The 18,704-nt window shown below is 47.7% G+C and overlaps 1 protein-coding gene across 1 annotated transcript in view; it reads left to right on the plus strand.

The window, feature by feature from the left end:
• SRGAP3 (SLIT-ROBO Rho GTPase activating protein 3) overlaps positions 1 to 18,704 on the plus strand; it is a 238,814-nt gene that overhangs the window by 124,385 nt on the left and 95,725 nt on the right. The window contains exon 3 of the mRNA XM_028101776.2: positions 7,211 to 7,373. Within this exon, the coding sequence (XP_027957577.1) occupies positions 7,211 to 7,373 (163 nt within the window). The remainder of the gene's footprint in view (positions 1 to 7,210; positions 7,374 to 18,704) is intronic.

An 18,704-nucleotide genomic window follows, 5' to 3' on the forward strand; every position in this document is an offset into this window, starting at 1 on the left:
GATAAAGTAGGGTTTTGTGCTAGAGACCAGGGAGCCACTGAGGGTCAGGGAAGGCCTCATGCAGGAGAAACATCTCAACTGAAGTCTCACTGACAGGAAGGACCCGCATGGTCAACTGACACCCACTTCCACCTTCCTGGGGTGAGGTAACCCCCGTTATAGACCCTTGAGGTACCAGCCATTTCTCCTTCAGAGCCCCCACCACTGATGCAATTTTCTATTTATTTATGTGATTATTTGGTTATCACCTGAGGCCCCCCACTGGGCTGTACATTCCACGAAGCAGGAAGTGTGACTCATTTTGCTTACCATTGCCTGGCACAAAAGACAGCACTCAGTTAATATTTGTGGAATTACTGAATCATGCTCCAAGCAAGGGCGATGAATTCCAAATCCTGCTTGGGGCAGCTTAGGTAGCAAGAAGTTACCCATACCTTTTGGGCCCTGGAACTAATTGAGGGAGCTCTGTTCAGGGGCAGCTTTGCTGGCAGCCTGCTGAGCAAGACCCAAGAACGTGCTGGAGGAGAGCAGGAAGCCAGAGGCAGGCATTTGGCATCTTGGGGATGGTGTCAGCTGCACGAGCTTGCCTCTCTCCCAGAGGAACCATAGTCCCGGGGCAGTGGGTTTGGATTCATCTGCAGCGTGGGGCTTTGCAAGGCCTGGAAATAGGTTCTGTTTGCTAAGCGGAATTTTCCGGCCCCCAGCTGAGAAGCTGGAGAAGGTGGCTCGTTGCTAATTTCATTTCCCTAGCTCCCCAGCTTGGCAAGACCTCGCTTCTCTAGCTGCAGGCTCTTGGAGCTTCATACCCAGCTCCCCTAGCCAAAGAAAGAAAGTTGTGACTCACCAGAAATTTTCATTGCTGTTTTCTGGCCAAAAAAAAAAAAAAAAAAAGAAAGAAAGAAAGAAAATAGATATACATATATATGTGAAAGTTCTCACATCATGCCTTAGCTCAGCAGCTTCTGCCTGCTGCATAGACACTGGGATGCAAAATGGGAAAAGCAGAAAGGCTGCTCAAGATGTGCCTTGGAGGAGAGAGCGCCCGCCAGGTTCACTGTGACAGCTTCCAAAAGTGTGGCCACAACAGGCAGAAATCGCTGCTGGCATGGAGAGCTGGGTCTCAGGTCAAAGGGGTCCTGTTCTCAAAAGGGACAAGTAACCTCCTAAGAAAGGAAGGTCAGTGTCCAGCTCTGCCCTGTGTGGTTTGGGTGCTTGTTCGTGTGGTCTGGTACAATCCAGATGGCCAGTGGGATGGTGGCTGATGCGCTGGCTGGAGCCCTTGACCCCCTGCACCTGTCCTGTCCCCCACTTTGCTTCCCGGGCTCCAGCCACATTGGCCTTTATTCAGTTCCTTAAATGCACCAAACTCCCCTGCCCTGCCATGAGCTTTTGCCCATTCTGTTCCCTCTGCCTGGGCCCCTGTCCCCTGAGCTCCATCCCCTTTACCTAGCTACCCCCCCCCAACACTTTTCCTTTAGAGCCCAGCCCAAAGACCCCTTCCTCAGGGATTACTTCAGGGATGCCCCAGGCCGGGTTCCCTTGTTATGGGCTCTCATGGCACCCTGCTATGTCCTCTCTAGCACTTTCTGGAGTTGGAACTTGACACACATTTGCAGGATTCCTTGAGGGGTGTCTGTCTCCCCCACTAAACTGTAAACTCCATGGAGGCAGGAACTGTGTCTGTTGTCCTCAAAATTATGTGCCTGGCGTCTAGTCCATATGAAATATTCAATAAAAATGTATTGAATGGATGAACAGCTGAATGAATGACCATGGAGCTGTTTTCTGTCGTTTAATCCCCAGGCTCATGATACAGTTTAAGTAACCAGGCCACAGGGGTTAAGTGACCTGCATAAAGTCACATAGGCAGTGTGGTGGCCACCGGTGAACACCCCCGCTCAAGTCCAAGCATCTTTCTGTTTTGCCATGCTGGGTCCCATCTATGGCTCTTGCCTCTTCTTTCTGATACTGCGAGAGCCTGGTACCATTGTGGCCAAGACCACAAGTGGCAGCTTTCCACGGAGTGGTCAGCTCTGCCCCTGACCTTGGATATGGACAGCCCTGTTCACCCCAGCCTTTTAGTCTACAAATGAGCTGCCACACTAAGGGAGCCAGGGCTGGGAGAAGGTGAGGGGAGCAGAACAAGCAGTCTCCCATGCTGGGAGGAATCAAGAGGATGGGCCCGCTGGTTGGATGGCAGGCCCGGGCAGCCTCTCTGAAGAGAAGGATGGGCTAGCCCATTATCCCCATCCTAGGTAACCAAGGGAAGGGAGGAGCCCAGCCCTGCCCCATCCCTCCAGCTGCAGCCTGGCCAGGCCTCCCAAGGATTTGCCTCTTCTGCCACATGGTCATGCGCATTTGTAAAGAGTTCCGCGTCGTCATTCGGTGGTTTCAAATACCATCCGAGTGCTTGCTGCTAGCTTCCCCATTTGTTTCTCTAGCCCAGATATCACCATCTGGGTGTTCCAGGAGCCCTTTAGACTTGTCATGTTCAAACAGAGTTCCTCTCCTTCCCTCCCTACTTCACCACTGCCCTCCTCCCCCTCAGCTTAGCAGATGCCACGTCTGCTCTCCCAGGTACCCAACCCAGGAAACTTGGAATTCATCATGGACGTCTCTTCCTCCCTCCTCACCCCCATCCCAGACCCCATCCAGTCAATCTCCAGGCCCAGTCTTTTCACTACCTAGGTATTTCTTGAGTCCCTCAACTTCTCTCTTGGCCCCTTTGAGCTTATCCTCCGCAGAGTAGTCAAAGTGAGAATCTGCAAATTCAATTTTACCCTTTCACTCCCCTGATCTAGACTCTTCAATGGCTCCCCACTGACTTGAAAACAAAGCTCAAACTCTCTAATGGGACCTTGGCTATGTGTCTTCTTCCTAATTCTCCAACCTCATTTGTCACTCCCACCTCCACCCCAGAATACCACGCTCGAGCCCCTCCTTGACTACGTTCTATTCACCCACATCTTTCCAGCCTCCCTTTTGGCCTTTGTTCACTGTATTTCTTGATCTAGAAAGCTCTGCCCTTTCAAACTCCATTGCAGCCTTTATTTGTCAGGCTAGAAAGTGCTTCCCTCTGGGAAGCCATCCACCACCTCGCCACCAAATGTGGGCAAGGGGGCCCTCCTCTGCTCCACAGCTCCCTCTCATCCCTACGTTCAGGAGGCTGTGTCATCATCTTCTGTTCCCTTGTGTGTCCCCCTCACTCGAGTGAGTGCAAGGCATGTGGGAACAGGGTCTTGCCTGCTGTGGTCCCTGCTGCATGCTCCGTGTCTCGCTGTGCCTAGTGCGCGCGCGCGCGCGCGCGCGCACACACACACACACACACACACACACACACACACACACACACACGGTGAGTGAAGCCTGAGAGAACCAAGGCCCTCGTCTTTCCAGCAGCTGCTCGCTCTAGCTTGATGAGTGCTCGGTTGCTTTCAGGTAACTTTGTCCCCCTTGCCTCCGCCCCCACCCCCCCACCCCCCCACCCCGCCACCCCGCCTCCCTGCAGAATTCCCGTCTGAGACGGCTCAGATTGCCTCCTGCCCACAGCTTCTGATAAGGAAAGTGCCGTCCTTTCTGTCTTTCTCTTACCGAGCCTCTCTGACCAGGCGACCTAATTTAGTGGTCCCCAAGCCATGCCAGCATTTCCGTACCCTTTCAAGATCACTCGTCTTCTTTCTCCCCCGCCTGAAATTCACCTTCTGGCTGTGACTTCCATAAATTTTGTACATTTAATTCCCTGATGCTGTTCAATTCTTGCATCCCAGACTGAGCTAAGCCCCTGAAGTAATTTAAGTAACAGCTCAATTATCTCATCTCTCCTTTAATCTTTCCATTTCTATCAGCACCTAGGAAGCAGTGAAAAATGGATGTGCAAAGTGTTTTCTGCCCAAACCTGCTTCTCCCTTGCAGTTCTTATCTCAGTCCGTGTCATCAGCATCTACCCCGTTGCCTGAGATCCAAAGCTTGGAATCACTATGCACTCTTCCCTCCTCCTCCTTCCTTTCTATTTCCAGGAGGTCTCCAAGATTATCTGCTCTTCTGTTGAGGTATCTCTCAAGTCCAGCCTTCTCTGGCCACACTGCCACCCACCCAGGCCCTCATCCTCTCTCTTCTCCTGGACTAAACAAGTCCTGACTGGTCCTCCCTCCAGCCCCAAGCCTGTGCCCACACCCATCCATCCTCACATCCACTCATCCATCTATCAGTCCACTCATCCATCCACCCATCCACCCATCTATTCATTCACCTACCCACCCACCCATCTACCCATCCATCTATCCATCCACTCACCCATCTATCCACCATCCCTCCACTTACTCATCTGTTTATCCATCCATCCATCCATCCGTCCATCTATCCAATCACCCATCCTGCAATCTGTCCATCCTCAAACACACATTGGTTAGATCATACCTCTGCTTAAGTAACTTTGATGACTCCTTAGGGCATTCTTAGCCCTGGCTACACATTAGACTCTTATAGAAAATGTTTTTAAAAATACCAATACTAAGGCTCTGTGCCTAGAGATTTTGATTTAATTGGTCTTGGATGGGGCCTGGGTCTTGGTGTTTTCTTAAAGCTCCTCAGGTGATTCTAGTGTGCAACCCATGTAGAGACCATGTGGCTTAGAGAATAAATTCCAAGCTCATTAGCCTGGCATTCATTGCCCCCTATAATCAAACCCTTAATCTGTCTCTCCAGCCTCATGTCCTACCAGTCTTCTCCTAACATATTTGAAATTCTAGCTCTTATCTATCTTTTATCCCTCGTGCCCTCTGTCTACAATTATATCTCTCTCCGCCCCTCTGGCTGTTTGGAAAACTCCTACCCATTCTTCAAGACCCAGCACAAATGTGTACTTTTCTCATGGGTCTTTCTTCCATAATATCCACTTTGAGTCAGGCACGTTGCTGGGTGCTGGATGTGGTGCCTGGAACAGAACAATCCCTCCTCTGAAAGAACTTACAGGAGGGTGAAGGGTGGGGGTGGAAACTCCTTAAGGCAAATATTCTCAAACCTGAGTGTGTTAGAACACCCAGAGGGCTGGTTAGAACATGGATGCTGGACCTATCCCTAGAGTTTCTTATTAAATAGTTTGGGGTGGCCCTGAGAACTTGCATTTCCAACAAATTCTCAACTGATGCCAATGTTGCTGGTCCGGGTACCACAGTTTGAGGACCCATGCCTTAGTGTGCGGTCACAGGCATTCTCTCTGTGGAGATATCATTGAAAGTGAGACCAAGAAAAGAGAAGAGAAGAGAAGAGAAGAAGGCAGTCATGAGAAGGGCTGGGGCTCATGGATTCTAGATGGAGAGAACAGCATGTGTGAGGGCCCCAGGCAGGAGGGAACCTGGCACAAAGGAAAGGGGCCTGTGTCCCTGGGATGTGGAGAGCACAGGAGGAGAGCAGTGCCTTCTCCAACTTCTCAAGCAGAACTGACGCTCTGCATGTGTCTCTATTATAGCACTTTACCACCTTCCACTGTAATCCTTCCTTCTGCCTCAGCCACTTGGGAAGCAGCCCCTCCAAGGCACATCGGTGTCACTGCCACCCATAGCCCACCTGAGACCTGACAGAGAAATGCTGAGGGATTTGGGCGGGGTGGTTGAATTTTCATGCTCTAGCTTTTTCTCTAGGCTATAAGCAAGGAGCAATTTGTTCATTTTTTCTTTGGCAGCCTGTCCCTTCCCTTTTCTTTAGGCATTTTCCACCATAACCATCCTCTAAACAAAATTCCCTTCTTCCCAGCTCCTGCTACCTAGATAGATCTTTAGCTCATTTGGTGACAGCAAGAAAATCCCTGTAAATCAGAAGGCGCCCCCTCACCTGTCCTTCCCAAGCTCAGGAATTGGGGTGGGGTGTGGGGCATGGCAGTGCTACGGATGCCCAGAGGCTGTCAGGGCTGCACCCCCCAGCACATCCCTTTGGCTGTGGGAGGATGATGTGGTCACAGTGAGAGTCAGCAGAATTCCCTTCCTCAAAAGCGCTGCTAGTGGGTGGCTGAGCACGTCCGTGGTCAGCTTTTGGAGGTGGCCCACCCTGGAGCACGAGGGGAGCAATGCAGGTCTGGGAGGGACTTTGGAGACCACCACCCTCAGGAGGTCCTGTCCTCCCCCCCTGGGAAGCGGAGTGAGGGCAGAACCAGGGTCAGAGGGCAGGCACACAGCACCTGTGGCAACATGAGATTCTGGGTTTGATTTTGGTTTCTAATTACCCTTCCCTCTTTCTTCCTGGAGAATAGGATGTATATACCCTTTACTGGGGATAAAAGAGGGGCCTTTGGGAAAGCATAGATAAGAGAGGAATAGTCTCTCGTTTCATTTTTCAGAAACATCCCATTTCTCAAGCCTTGGGAAAGTATGCTAGGTAGATCTGTGGTTCTCAACTTTAGTGTGAATCAGAATCCCTTAGAGGGCGTGTTAGAACCCAGACTACCACCTCTAGAGTTTCTGATTCAGCAGGTCTGGAGTGGGGCTTGAGAATCTGCATTTCTATCAAGATTCCTGGTGATGTTGCTGCTGGTCTGAGGACCACACTTTGAGAACCCCTGTTTTAGCATAACACCCATCTTAGAGGATGCTAAGAATCTCTCAGTTGTTACAGGAGAAAGGTTTATTTGTCTTATATGTACTTTACCCAAACATCCCATTTGGGATGATGTTAACCCATCTTCCCAAATGGAAGATGGGTTAACATCATCCCAAATACAGAACCTGAAACTCTCCAAGCCCCCAATTCCATTGAGAGATAAAGACATACGTTTCCAAGAGGCCAAGACAGAAGATGGCCCTGGGAGAGGACAAAGGGGTTGGGGGAGGCAGGGAAGGGAAAAGGAGGGGTCCACTTTTTGTTTTTCCACTGCATGGTTTTAGAACTAATACGAGTATTTCAAACACAATTAGTTGAGTATTTCTTAGCCCCAGGGAAGTCAGCTTCTGCCCAGAAGGGAGTGATGCACATAGCAGATGCCACGTGCAGTGGGGAGAGGCGAATGCGTTAGGCCTTAGAGCCGAAAGACCTGGAGTTGGCCTCAGCGCTGCTCTGGGACCTTAGGGGGGATCACTTCGCTAGCTGTAAATGTGTTCTAAGGAAACTGAGCTTGAAAGGGCCCCATGAGGGTCAAAAGAGCTACGGTGGATGACAATGCAGAACACTGTGTGGATGACAGTTCCAATGAAGCCAACCTGAGCTGCCTTGGTTTCCACAGGAAGGACCAGTACCTCCTCTCGCCCGTGAACTGTTGGTATCTGGTCCTGCATCAGACCAGGCGGGAGAGTCGAGATCATGCCACCCTCAATGACATCTTCATGAACAATGTCATCGTCCGCCTCTCACAGATCAGTGAGGATGTCATCAGACTCTTCAAAAAGGTGGGCAAGGGGGCCACTCCACCTGCTCAGATATCTCTGCCCCAAGCTGAGCATTACAAAATGGCCAGCCAGGGTGGGATTTGGTTTGGGGGCATGGGACCAGGAGGGCAGGTGTGTTGAAGGGTGCCAGGGGCCGAGGGCTGGATTGTGGTGTCCCAGACCCTGAGTCTGAATCCTAGATATGGCTGGTGCCCTCAGCCACTTCAGCCACCACCCACACAAAAATAATAATCTCTGCATGGTTGGCAAGTATCACATGTTCATTGTAGGAAATTTGGAAAAATGGATATGAGCACACACACAAAAATTAAAATCACTGGGAATGTTATCACTGCAATAATCACTTTGGTGCCATAGGGATTTCTTTATACAAACATAGGCAAATACATTTTCTGTAAGTTCTCATATGTGTACATTTTCCAGTGTACATTTCCCGAATGAGATGAGCCTGCATATATGATTTTACTGTCTGCTTATTCACCTAATAAATTATATAACACTGCATTACAAAATTTTCCCAGGTCAATAAACTTATTTCTGTGCCATTTTTAATGATTCCATAGTATTTCATGATAGAGCTGACCCTAATTTATTTAACCAATCTTTTATTGTTGAACACTTAAGTTATTTCCATTATTTTACTCTTCTAAAACGCTGCGGTGAGCTACTTTGTATATATACTTTTGTCACATTCACTGCTATTATTCTATGGTTGTTTTCTGCAACAAGAATTTTTGGGTCAAAAGTTTGCCCATTTTTTAGGCTTTTAACAAAGTGCTTGGTTGTTTTCAGAAGGTTTTACCCATATAAATGCCCAGAAGTCAAGTGTGCAGGGAGCAGTCACTTATATGTGCCCTGAGGTCTCTGTTTCCCAAGTTCCTTGCACAGTGCCTGGCAAACAGTAGATGCTGTGGAAATGTTTGTAGAACTGAACCCACCTCTACGGACTTTGGTTTCTTCCTCTGTAAAATGGGCTAGTCCTCTAGCCTCTGTGAGCCTCATCTTCTGTGTTGATCAAAAGGAGTTAAGATCAACTACTTCCCAGGGGCAGTGTGAGGGTTAAAGGAACCTGCGCGTGTGAAGGAGGAACACGTATATTATTGAGGGAGTGGCTCAGGGTGTGGTCTCTGGGTCCAGAGTTCTTAAATTTCTGGATTCATGATCCTGGTTCCACCATTTATCAGCTGTGTGTCTTTGGGCGTTGTTACTTTAACTCTGTGCCTCAGTTTCTTCATTTGTGAGATGAGGATAAAAAGACCCACAGGGCAGTGGGGAAGATTAAGAGGGTGTTGACCCCAAGTAAGGCACCGAGAATGAGTGTTCAGGAAAGCTGGCTACCATTGTACCAACCAATCCATAAGAGTGTTACTACTAAAATTATCAAGGAGCACCTGGGTGGCTCAGTCGTTGGGCGTCTGCCTTCGGCTCAGGTCAGGATCCCGGGGTCCTGGGATGGAGCCTGCTCGGCGGGAAGCCTGCTTCTCCCTCTCCCTCTCCCACTCCCCCTGCTTGTGTTCCCTCTCTTGCTGTGTCTCTCTCTGTCAAAAAAAATAAATAAAATCTTTAAAAAATAAATAAAGTAAAATTATCGAGCTCGTCTGTTCTTGCCAGGCGCCAATTTTAGGGATTAGGTGACCCGGGAATCCTAGAAGCATGGTTAATAGGACAAGTTGATTTGAAATATAATGATCTGTCTGTGGTCTGTATTTGGACTGTCCACTTGGAGGACGACTTCTGCAGCGGAACTGTAATCACAGGCTCATTCCCTCCCACGGCACAATACGCGCTGGTCCCCTCCTGGGGCTGTGTTTATGAAACGTCGTCCAAGTTGAATATTTGTGTAAGCAAACATAATTAGGGAGGTAAATACAGGGCAATAAAGGAAAAAACCACGGCGCTTTGCAAAGCCAGGTTGAGGTGATCCCGATCACTTGCTCTGGCCCCAAGCCCCCGCCTGCTGCTACTGTCACATCTTTGTCCTGGGTGGGAGGGACTCGCAGAGAAAGGGTCATCAGGGCCGTTAGGAAATGAAGGGTCTTTTTCCTGACTGAGCCCTGGGACAAGTGAGATCAATCTTTTCAGTTCTCATTTAGGCTGACAGCAGCGTCACTGGTGATGGAGGTTAACAGGGTAGAAAATAATGAAACAAGGTCGACAGCTGAGCTTCTGGCTGCCTTGTTACCAGGCCGGGGCCAGTGGAACAAAGGAAGCGACCTGGCCCCTGTGGGCCAGGAGAGAGCTGGGCATGGGCCTGGCTGGCTGATTTAGCACAGTGCGGGCCCTTTGTGTCACATCAGTTAGAGAAAATCTCGGCACGGAGGCTGCACTCCTTCTGTACTAATAGATCCCGCAGACCTCGGAACAACGGGGAGGCCAGCCTCTGGTCAGACTGGGGAAGGTATTGTCAGTCACCCCATTCTACAGATGAGGAGGTCCAGCCTGCAAACCTGCAGGAGAACCTAGACTTGTCCACTTTTGGCCTGTGGTCACCACCAGCAGGAGCCTAGTATGGCTGGGCTTTGGGAGTTTGTCCCAGAACTGCCCCTCACTGACTCATGAACCTGGGCAAGTCTCTGAGCCTCCATGTTTGCCTACTTCGGCGCCCACTTCAGGGGGCTGCTTGGAAGAGCCGAGGCAGGCCAAGTGTCTGGCTCAGGCCTGGCATCCAGCAGGTACTCATTAAATGGTGGCTCAATCTTGATCCCAAAGAATGGGACCCCCTCCCCATTCCTGAGCTTGGTGGTAGCACTCGGGTGGGTGTTCCTTCACCATCCCACCAAGTCACGCTCTGCCCACGCATCTGCAGGGGGTGGGAGTAGCTTCCAGGCCAGGTGTCCTTCCTGGGCTTGGGTCTGGGGCAGAGGCTCTGTCTGCCAACTTCTCCCTGACTCAGGATGCTCTTTGACTTAATACCTTTCCTCCTCACGAGTCTCCAGTTCCCCTCTCGCAGTGCAGTCTCTTCGGACGACTAGAGGCAGCACTTCAGATTCCGCAAGCCGTCCCAAGATTCTTGTGGGCAGGTGGCCCTTGCTTTAAGTGTCAGATAAAGATTTGTCAGAGCAAAAGGAACTGGCTGAGCTCTTAGAGGCCATCCTAGTGGTCAGGGCTTTTCTGGTGGCCAACAACAGAAACCCATCTCAGGAGGAAAGGGACTTACCTCCAGGCTTGGCTGGCTTCAGGGGCACAAAAGAACTCCATCTCTCTGCAGCTCTGCTCCACTTTTCTCTGTTTTCTAACATTTTTTTGGAGTGCGGTGAAGGGCTCTCTCTTAGTCTCTCTCCATGTGACAACCACATGGCCCCCTGCAGCTCTGGGCTCACATCCCATCTGCTTCAAGTCCCGTGGAAAGTGAGAGCGCCCTTCTCCCAGAATGGAGTCTTCTGGGCTCTGACTGCCCAGTATGGGCTCACACTCCTGAAGCTGCACCAGCGGCCAGTGAGATGCAGTGCTCTGACTGACTGGGCCTGGAAACATCCCCACCCCTGAAGCCGGGTGTGCATTCAACTCTACCCAACCCATGGAGTACTCTTACAAGAAGAAGGGAGAAGGGAGCCTGGGTGGTTCAGTAAATTAAGCATCCAACTCTTGATTTTGGCTCAGGTCATGATCTCAGGGTCGTGAGATTGAGCCCTGCATCGGGGTCTGCTTAAGAGTCTCTCTCTCCCTCTGCCCCTCCTCCCCCCTGCCCCCCACTGCTTGCTCTTGTTTTTGCTCTGTCTCCCTCTCTTAAAAAAAAAAAGAAGGGAGAAATAAAACAATAGATGTCCACCAGGCCTCTGTTCCAGTCCCTTTATCATCCTCTGTGGTTGTTCTCCCTCTGCTAGATGTCCCTCATAAAGGGTCTTCATTACCTCTCAGGATGGCTCATTCCATTTGGGGACAATCATGATCAACAGAAAATTCTCCCTAGTGTTGAGATGAAATCTCAGTGTTGACACTCATGGTCCTGGTCCCATCCTGAAGGCCACACAGATTAATCCACATGGAAACTTGTCTGTTGCTTGAGGACAGAAATCATGACCCCCCAGCCAGGTCTTCCCCACCTCTGGGTAAATATTCCAGGTCTCTTCAGTTTTCCTCTGTGATTTGGCTTTGTGTTTTCCCCCCACCTAGGTCATGTCCCAGGCTTCCCCAGCCTGCACAAGTTAATACTCAGAACCATTCAGAATACTCCAGGAAGGTGTGACCAACTAAGAGTAGAGCAGGGCTCTCTAGCCACATTATTTCTAATAATGAAACCTGTGCAGGCGTTTGCCTTTTTGACCTTAGTCTCATCACATGGTTGGCCCCCTCTGAGCTCCCCACTTGAATCCCTGGGTATTTTCATGCCAACTGTTTTTTTTTAATTTTTTTATTGTTAATCACCATACATTACATCATTAGTTTTTGATGTAGTGTTCCATGATTCATTGTTTGTGCATAACACCCAGTACTTCACGCAGAATGTGCCCTCTTTAATACCCGTCACCACGCTAAACCATCCCCCCACCCCCCTCCCCTCTAGAACCCTCAGTTCGTTTTTCAGAGTCCATTGTCTCTCATGGTTCATCTCCCCCTCCGACTGCCAACTGTTTTTTAATCTATCTTTCGAATTCTGCACTTTTTTCTCTGTATTTGGTCTTTTAAAACTCCATTTTATTAGATTCTGATCAAATGGGATCAGTGTTTTTATTTAAGTGATTTTTCAAGCAGCAAGAGGGTAACTTTTCCAAGAGGTCCTAATTCCTCCTCTGTGGGGAAAGCCCATTTTATAGCTTCTCCATGTCTCCCTTTGTGTTACCTTCTGCTGTGTGTCAATTCTTTAACTCCATGTTTGAGTCTTCTTTACCTTCTTAGTGGAGAGGTGGAAAGTGGGTCAGAGGGTTGAGGATGAGTTCACAGTGGAGATGACCTTTGAGATGGGTGTTGAAGGATGAATAGGAGTCTGCCAAATGGGGAAAGGGGGTTTGGAGTTCAGTGTTCCGAGAAAGTCAAGAGCACAGTGGGTAGAGTGTATGAGGATGGAGGTCCAGGGCAACTCAGAAGGGAGGCTGCAAAATGGCAGGCTTCAGCTGAATTTGGTTCTTAAGGATAATCTGCATGGCCCTCATCACTATGTTAAGAGAAATTAAACCAATATTTAAAAATTGTGGGATTTCACATAAAAATCAGCACTTTGTGTTTCTCTTCAAAAATAAGAAGCTCTGAGGCGCACCTGGGTGGCTCAGTCAGTTAAGCATCCGACTCTTGATTTCAACTTAGGTCATGATCTCAGGGTCATGAGATCGAGCCCCACGTTGGGCTCCATGCTCAGCGGGGAGTCTGTTGGAGATTCTCTCTCTCTGTCTACCCTTTGCCCCCCACGATCTCTCTCTCAAATAATAAATAAATAAGTCTTAAAAAAAAAAAAGGAGAAACTTTGCCAATATCAGATCCACATGGATCCATACTTGGTAGTAGTTGGCTGGAACTGAGTAGCTGCTAGCCCCTTTAGGCAGGGCATACTGTCCCCACCGTGCTAGGGTCCCTGCTGTTGTCTGGTGCAGCACACCTGCGTGGCTCCTTTATTTTGCCTCCCTGGCCCTTTCTGCATTTGAATTTGTGACCTCATTTTTAAACGTGATCTACTGGTTCACAAATTCTAGCATCAGAAACACCACCTGGAGGACTTGTTAAACAGATTGTTGGGCCCTACCGCCCCAGTGTCTGATTCAGGGGAATGGAGAGATGCCCGAGAATCTGCCTTTCTCACAAGCTCCCTTGGTGAGACTGCTGCTATGGGCTGGGGGCCACACACGGAGAATGACTTACCTCCTTGTTTTACAGGTGATGAAACTGAGGCCTGCCTCTGGTAAGCACAGTGTCTGGCCCCAAACGCAGGTTTTCCACTCCAGCTCCTGTGCTGAATCCACTGACCCCTGCAGAGCCCCGGGGGGGAGGGTCCATCTGCACCCTGCCTGCTCTCCCTTCCTGCCCCTACGGTGTCTGAGACGGGCATGGAAGCCCATTCATTCCATTTTCAGTCTCAGCCTCCTTAACAATAGCCATCCATTATTCTGTGCTGTGATGCCTGCAGAATTTAATTACTTGCCTGGCCGTGAAGTGAATTTGATTGTTGGGAACTGCGGTGTTCTGGAGGAAGCACTAATGAGGAAAGACTCTCAGCAGAGACGAGAAGGCATCTGGGGGGCTTGTGTTTGAAAGCAGCCATTCACTGTGTGGCAATAGGTCTCGGTCTTCAGTGAGCTTTCTCGTTCCCGCCTCGAAGATGTCCGTCGCATTTCATAAATAAATCAGGGCTTTTGTGTCCAATAATTGCCTTGCTTTGTAACCAAGATCAAAAGCACCAATGGCCTTGGATTCAAAGCCAAGTTTATTTTTTATTTCTTGGTTGCAGGAGAGAGTGAGGGTTTGCATGCTGGCGGGTCCAGCTAGGAGGCCCACATGGAGAGAGAGAGAGAGAGCAAAGTGGGCAAGCTGCCAAGGGAATGAGAAACCTTCAGCCAATCTTCACTGGCTACCAGGGAGATGAAGTCGTGAACACTCACTCTGCTAGTAGAGCCTGCTGAGCTGGTCACCATCAGGCATTCTCGACTCACTGAATAAACATATATCAGTGTTATCATCATGACAGTAGGTAAACAATAATGATAGAAAGCAAACAGCGAGTGCTGACTGTGTGCTGGGCTCTGGGCTAAGCAGTCCACAGATATCTTAAAGCCTAAGGGTAAGAAGCTGTCATCATCCCATTTTACAGGTGAGGGAACTGATGCTGATAAAGGTGAGCTGGGATTTGAGTCCAGATGTGTCTGACTGGAGCCCATGCTTGGTGGCAGACAGTTGCTAAAGAAGACAGAGAGATGAGTTAGACCCAGCGCCCTCTCAGGGAGATCACACTGTAGAATGGAAGCAAAGACACAGGTGTGTAGCTGTGATTCGAATACAGCAGAGAGGGACATGGGTTCGGAGGGAGGAGGACTTCTAATCTGGGCTGGGGGCTGGGGCTCAGGGAAGGTTGAATGTTGGGGGTGCAGCATTTGAAGTGACTCTTGAAGGATTAGGATTTATTCCATTGTGGGTTCCCCAGGAAGCCGACTGAGAGTGATTGTAATGCAGGAGTGTATTAGCGAGTACTCTTGGGGGTCCCCACCTGCAGAAGGAAAGGAAGGAAAGCAGGAATCAGTGAATGGAGAAGTTGGGCTATGGTGCAATCACAACTAAAGCCTCAATCGACTCCTTGGGGGAGCTCCAAAGCTGGGGTGGCCCTTCTGAGTTCTCCTGAGTAGGAGCGAGGAGGCTGGGTCTTTATATGTTCTTATTGCTCCCAGAAGGGGGCATGACATGGGCTTGAGCAGATACCTCTTTAGCTAAGGCAGTTCCAAGGAGGGCCAACAGCTGGGGTGTCTGCCAACAGCACTCCTCACAGCTAGGGAACTAAGTACTCTGCTCCTGAAAGGGACCTGGGTGGCCCATCACTGTGTCCCTACAGATATGCAGGGATTTGAGAAAAGTCAAACACAGGAATCCAGACCAAAGCAGAGGCTGGTGGACGGAAATGTCTGGGTCCTGCATCATGAACAGGTAGGTTGGTGTTGCTGTTCAGTGCCATGGTTAGGGCTGCAGACAGATTCTCTGGCTCAGTCCCTGTTCTACCACTTTCTGGCCATGTGAGCTCAGCCTAATCTCTGAGTTTTGTCATTCTGAAGATGAAGCTAATAATAACCTTCTTTGTGGGGTTGCTGTAAGGATTGAAAAAAGATGATATAAAACAACTACCTGATACACAGTAAGCAATCAATAAATATTAGCTATTATTAGGATGGTTATTGGGATTTTGAGAGAGAACATAGTGAGACTTAAGTTTGGAGATGGAATGAAGGAATATTTTATTCAGCTCACAAAGGTTAAACAAAGGGTCAATAATAAGAAAATATGCTCAGGAAGCCACTCACTGATTAGTTCTAAATGATGGTGGCCTTGTCTCTTCTTTCATAACCTCTTATTTCTTTTCCTTACCCTATTATATTGGCTAGGACCTTCATCTAGTACAGTGTGAAGGGAAATGGGAGAGAAGTGGTATTCTTGACTTTTACTTTTGTGTTTTTTTAAAGATTTATTTATTTATTTGAGAGAGCGAGAGAGCACATGAGCAAGTGTGGGGAGGGGCAAAAGGAGAGAGAGAATCCTGAAGCAGACTCCCCGATGAGCGCTGAGCCTGATGTGGGGCTCAATCCCAGGACCCTGAGATCATGATCCAAGCCTAATCAAGAGTAGACCGCTTAACCAGCTGAGCCACCCAGGCTCCCCGGTATTCTTGACTTTTAAAAGGCATGCTTCTAACTTTTCACCATTTAAGACAAAAACTCTTAACAAATAGGAATAAATAGGAACATCCTTAGCCTGTTAAGGGTATTTACCAAAAGCCAACAGCAAATATCATACTTCCAGCTGAAGAGAATTCAGCAAGATGGCTGGTTACAGAAATTAATAATGTTACTGTGTGTCAGCTATGTCCAATTAGAAAATGTAATTTAAAAAGTACATACATCAGAAAACAAGAATGATTGAAAATTAATGCCATTAATGCTACAAATTAGCTAGCTGCATCCTAGAAGTTTGATGAGTGATGCTTTCATTGTCATGTAGATATAAATATTTCATAATTTCCATGGCAACTTCTTCTTTGACCCATGCATTATTCAGAATTATGTTTATTTTAGTTCCAAAGGTTTTTTTTTTTAACGTTTTGTACTTGCTTTTACTTACTTACTTTATCTCAGTGTGATAAGAAAATAAGATCTGTAGGTTATTTTTTGCATTTTTGTTGAAGCATTTGCCTTATCAGATATTGCGATATCCTCTAAAGTGATAGTCGGGAAAATAGCAGGTACTAGAGCAGCACTAGGTCAGCTGACTAGTGGGAGAACTGCACCTTTCGCAAATGAGAGCACAGTAGGTGACAGTGGTGCATTCCGGATTGGTCAGAGGGGCGGTAGACTATTTAGAAATAGAGTGGATTCCATTGGTTGTCATGTAGGGGGTTATTTTTAGGAAATGATTTTACACATACACACACACACATATATTTTTTTACATAGAAAAGTAAGACCTCTACCTTAGTTCACAAAAATATATTCTAGATAGATGAAAGCACTAAAGATAAAAAGCAGAACTTTGAAACTATGAAAGAAAATGTAGGAGGTGATATTTAAAACCTTGGTGGTAGGAAAAGAAAGATAAAAAGGAATGTTTCTTTTGCCTAAAGGAACATAAAAAAGCACAAACTGTAGAGAAAAATACTGATAAATGCCATTATATAAAAATGAAAAATCTTCCTACAACAACAAATAAGTGAAGAGAAAACAAAATGAGACGCAGTTTGACTCACATTAGATTGGTAGGGCAGTCCTAAGTGCCGACAAGCATGTGGAGCAACATGGGCTCTCAAAACCTCCTAGTAAGCATGCAAATGGGTCCAGCCCCTTTGGAAAACAACTGGGCAGGGTCTGGCAACAGGAAGGAAGATCCTGTGATCTTCCCTATGATCCAGCAATTCTACTTCTAAGTATAACCTATCAAAATATTCTTGCATCACACACACACACACACACACACACACACCTCTGTACGAGGATGTTTGCTACAGTAGTGTTTATAGTAAAGAAAAAAAGAAAAATCACCTAAATGTATGTATCACTGTGGATAAAACTGGAAAATGCAATGTTGGGTGAAAAAAGCAAGGTGAGCTATCATGTTTTTAAACAAGTTAAAACAGAAAGTAATTGTTCATATTGTTTATACTGTTAGACACCTATGTGACCTAAAGCTATACAAAGGTGGGCTGTTTAAGAAGATACACTGGCTGCAGGGTAGCAGTTGAGAAATAAGGGAGGGAAAAAGGGGACAAAGAACGCTCCAATTGTATCTGAATATTGTAACATTTTGCTTTCTAAGAGTAGTTTTGAAGCCAAAAGGGAAAAATCCAGTTTGGATGGCCTATTCACGAGCATTTATTATTGTTCTCTCTACTCTCCTGGATGTTTGAAATATTGGAGAACTGAAATTAAGGGGGGGGGGGAAAGAAAGGCCAGTTGGAGACAGATGAAGGAAGCCCTTGGATGCCAGAATGAGAAGTTGGGCTTTATTTCCTAGACACTGGAGAACCACCGAAGGTTCTTGCATAAGGGATGGCATAGTCAGAGCCAAGTTTAAAGATGATTAATGTGGTGTATCTGATGGCTTTGAAAGAGAGATGCTGGACTCAGGGAGAGCAGTTAAATGTTATTATATGTACACACTGATACACAGATTGGTGGTGAAGGGTGGTAGGGGCCTGAATCAGGGAGGGGAATACGGGAACAGAAAGGAAGGAAGGGATGGATGGGCAAGTAGAGAGGTCGATGGGTAGGCTTATGGGTAGATGGGTGGATGGGTAGATGGATGAGGAGTTGGGTAGATGAGTAGATTGGTGGATGGGTGAATGGGTGCAAAGGTGGTGGATAGATGGGTAGAGACATTTCTTTTTCAAATATTTTATTTATTTCTTTATTTGAGAGAGAGAACAAGTGCAAGTGGGGGCAGGGAGCAGAGGGAGAGGGAGAAGCAGACTCCGTCTCGAGTGTGGAGCCTGATGCAGGACTCGATCCCATGACCCTGAGATCGTGACCTGAGCCAAAATCAAGAGTCAGATGCTTAACTGACAACCACCCAGGCGACCCGGGTACAGACATTTTTGAAGTGCCAACGCAATCCTCATGACATCTTGTTCACGGACAATGCAAATGAAATAGAAGATTAGATGATGAAATGACAAGGAGGTGAAAGTGATGTCTTGGGTCAGTGATGCAGCAGTAATAAGCGATTAATCATGTTTTGAATCCAACAAATAAGTCTGACAACATTTGTATTCACCTTGAAGATCATGTAGAGAAGGGGAAAAAAATAGCTCAAAACTCACTGGTTTTGGGTTTTCACAGGTACTGGTTTTTTAGGAAGATAGCTTTGTCACGCTCCCCAGGACAGAGACTCCCCTTCTCTCACTCCAAATTTTTCTCTCCGTATCTGTAAGAGATTCAAGGCAAAAAAAAGAAAAAGAAAAAAAAAAAGAAAAGAAATTGTAGGCTGACATCAGGGACATAGTCCAGAAAGACTACTCCTGAATTTGTTCTGCCTCCACAGAGACTCAGGCTAGCATTCCACCCCGTGTCCTTCTGCCTTGACCTGGAGGCCCGGGGGAGGGCAGGGACTTGGTCACAGATAACAGAAGATTTTGTAAAATGGCACTCGGCACTGTGTGTTATCTGATATTTACGATGATCCAAAGCAGAGCCTTGTAAATGTCAGTATGCTTTT

This window comes from Eumetopias jubatus, unplaced genomic scaffold (genome assembly GCF_037043125.1).
Source record: "Eumetopias jubatus isolate StellerSeaLion01/CBP00866 unplaced genomic scaffold, mEumJub1_p1.0 scaffold_1, whole genome shotgun sequence".
NCBI lineage: Eukaryota > Metazoa > Chordata > Mammalia > Carnivora > Otariidae > Eumetopias > Eumetopias jubatus.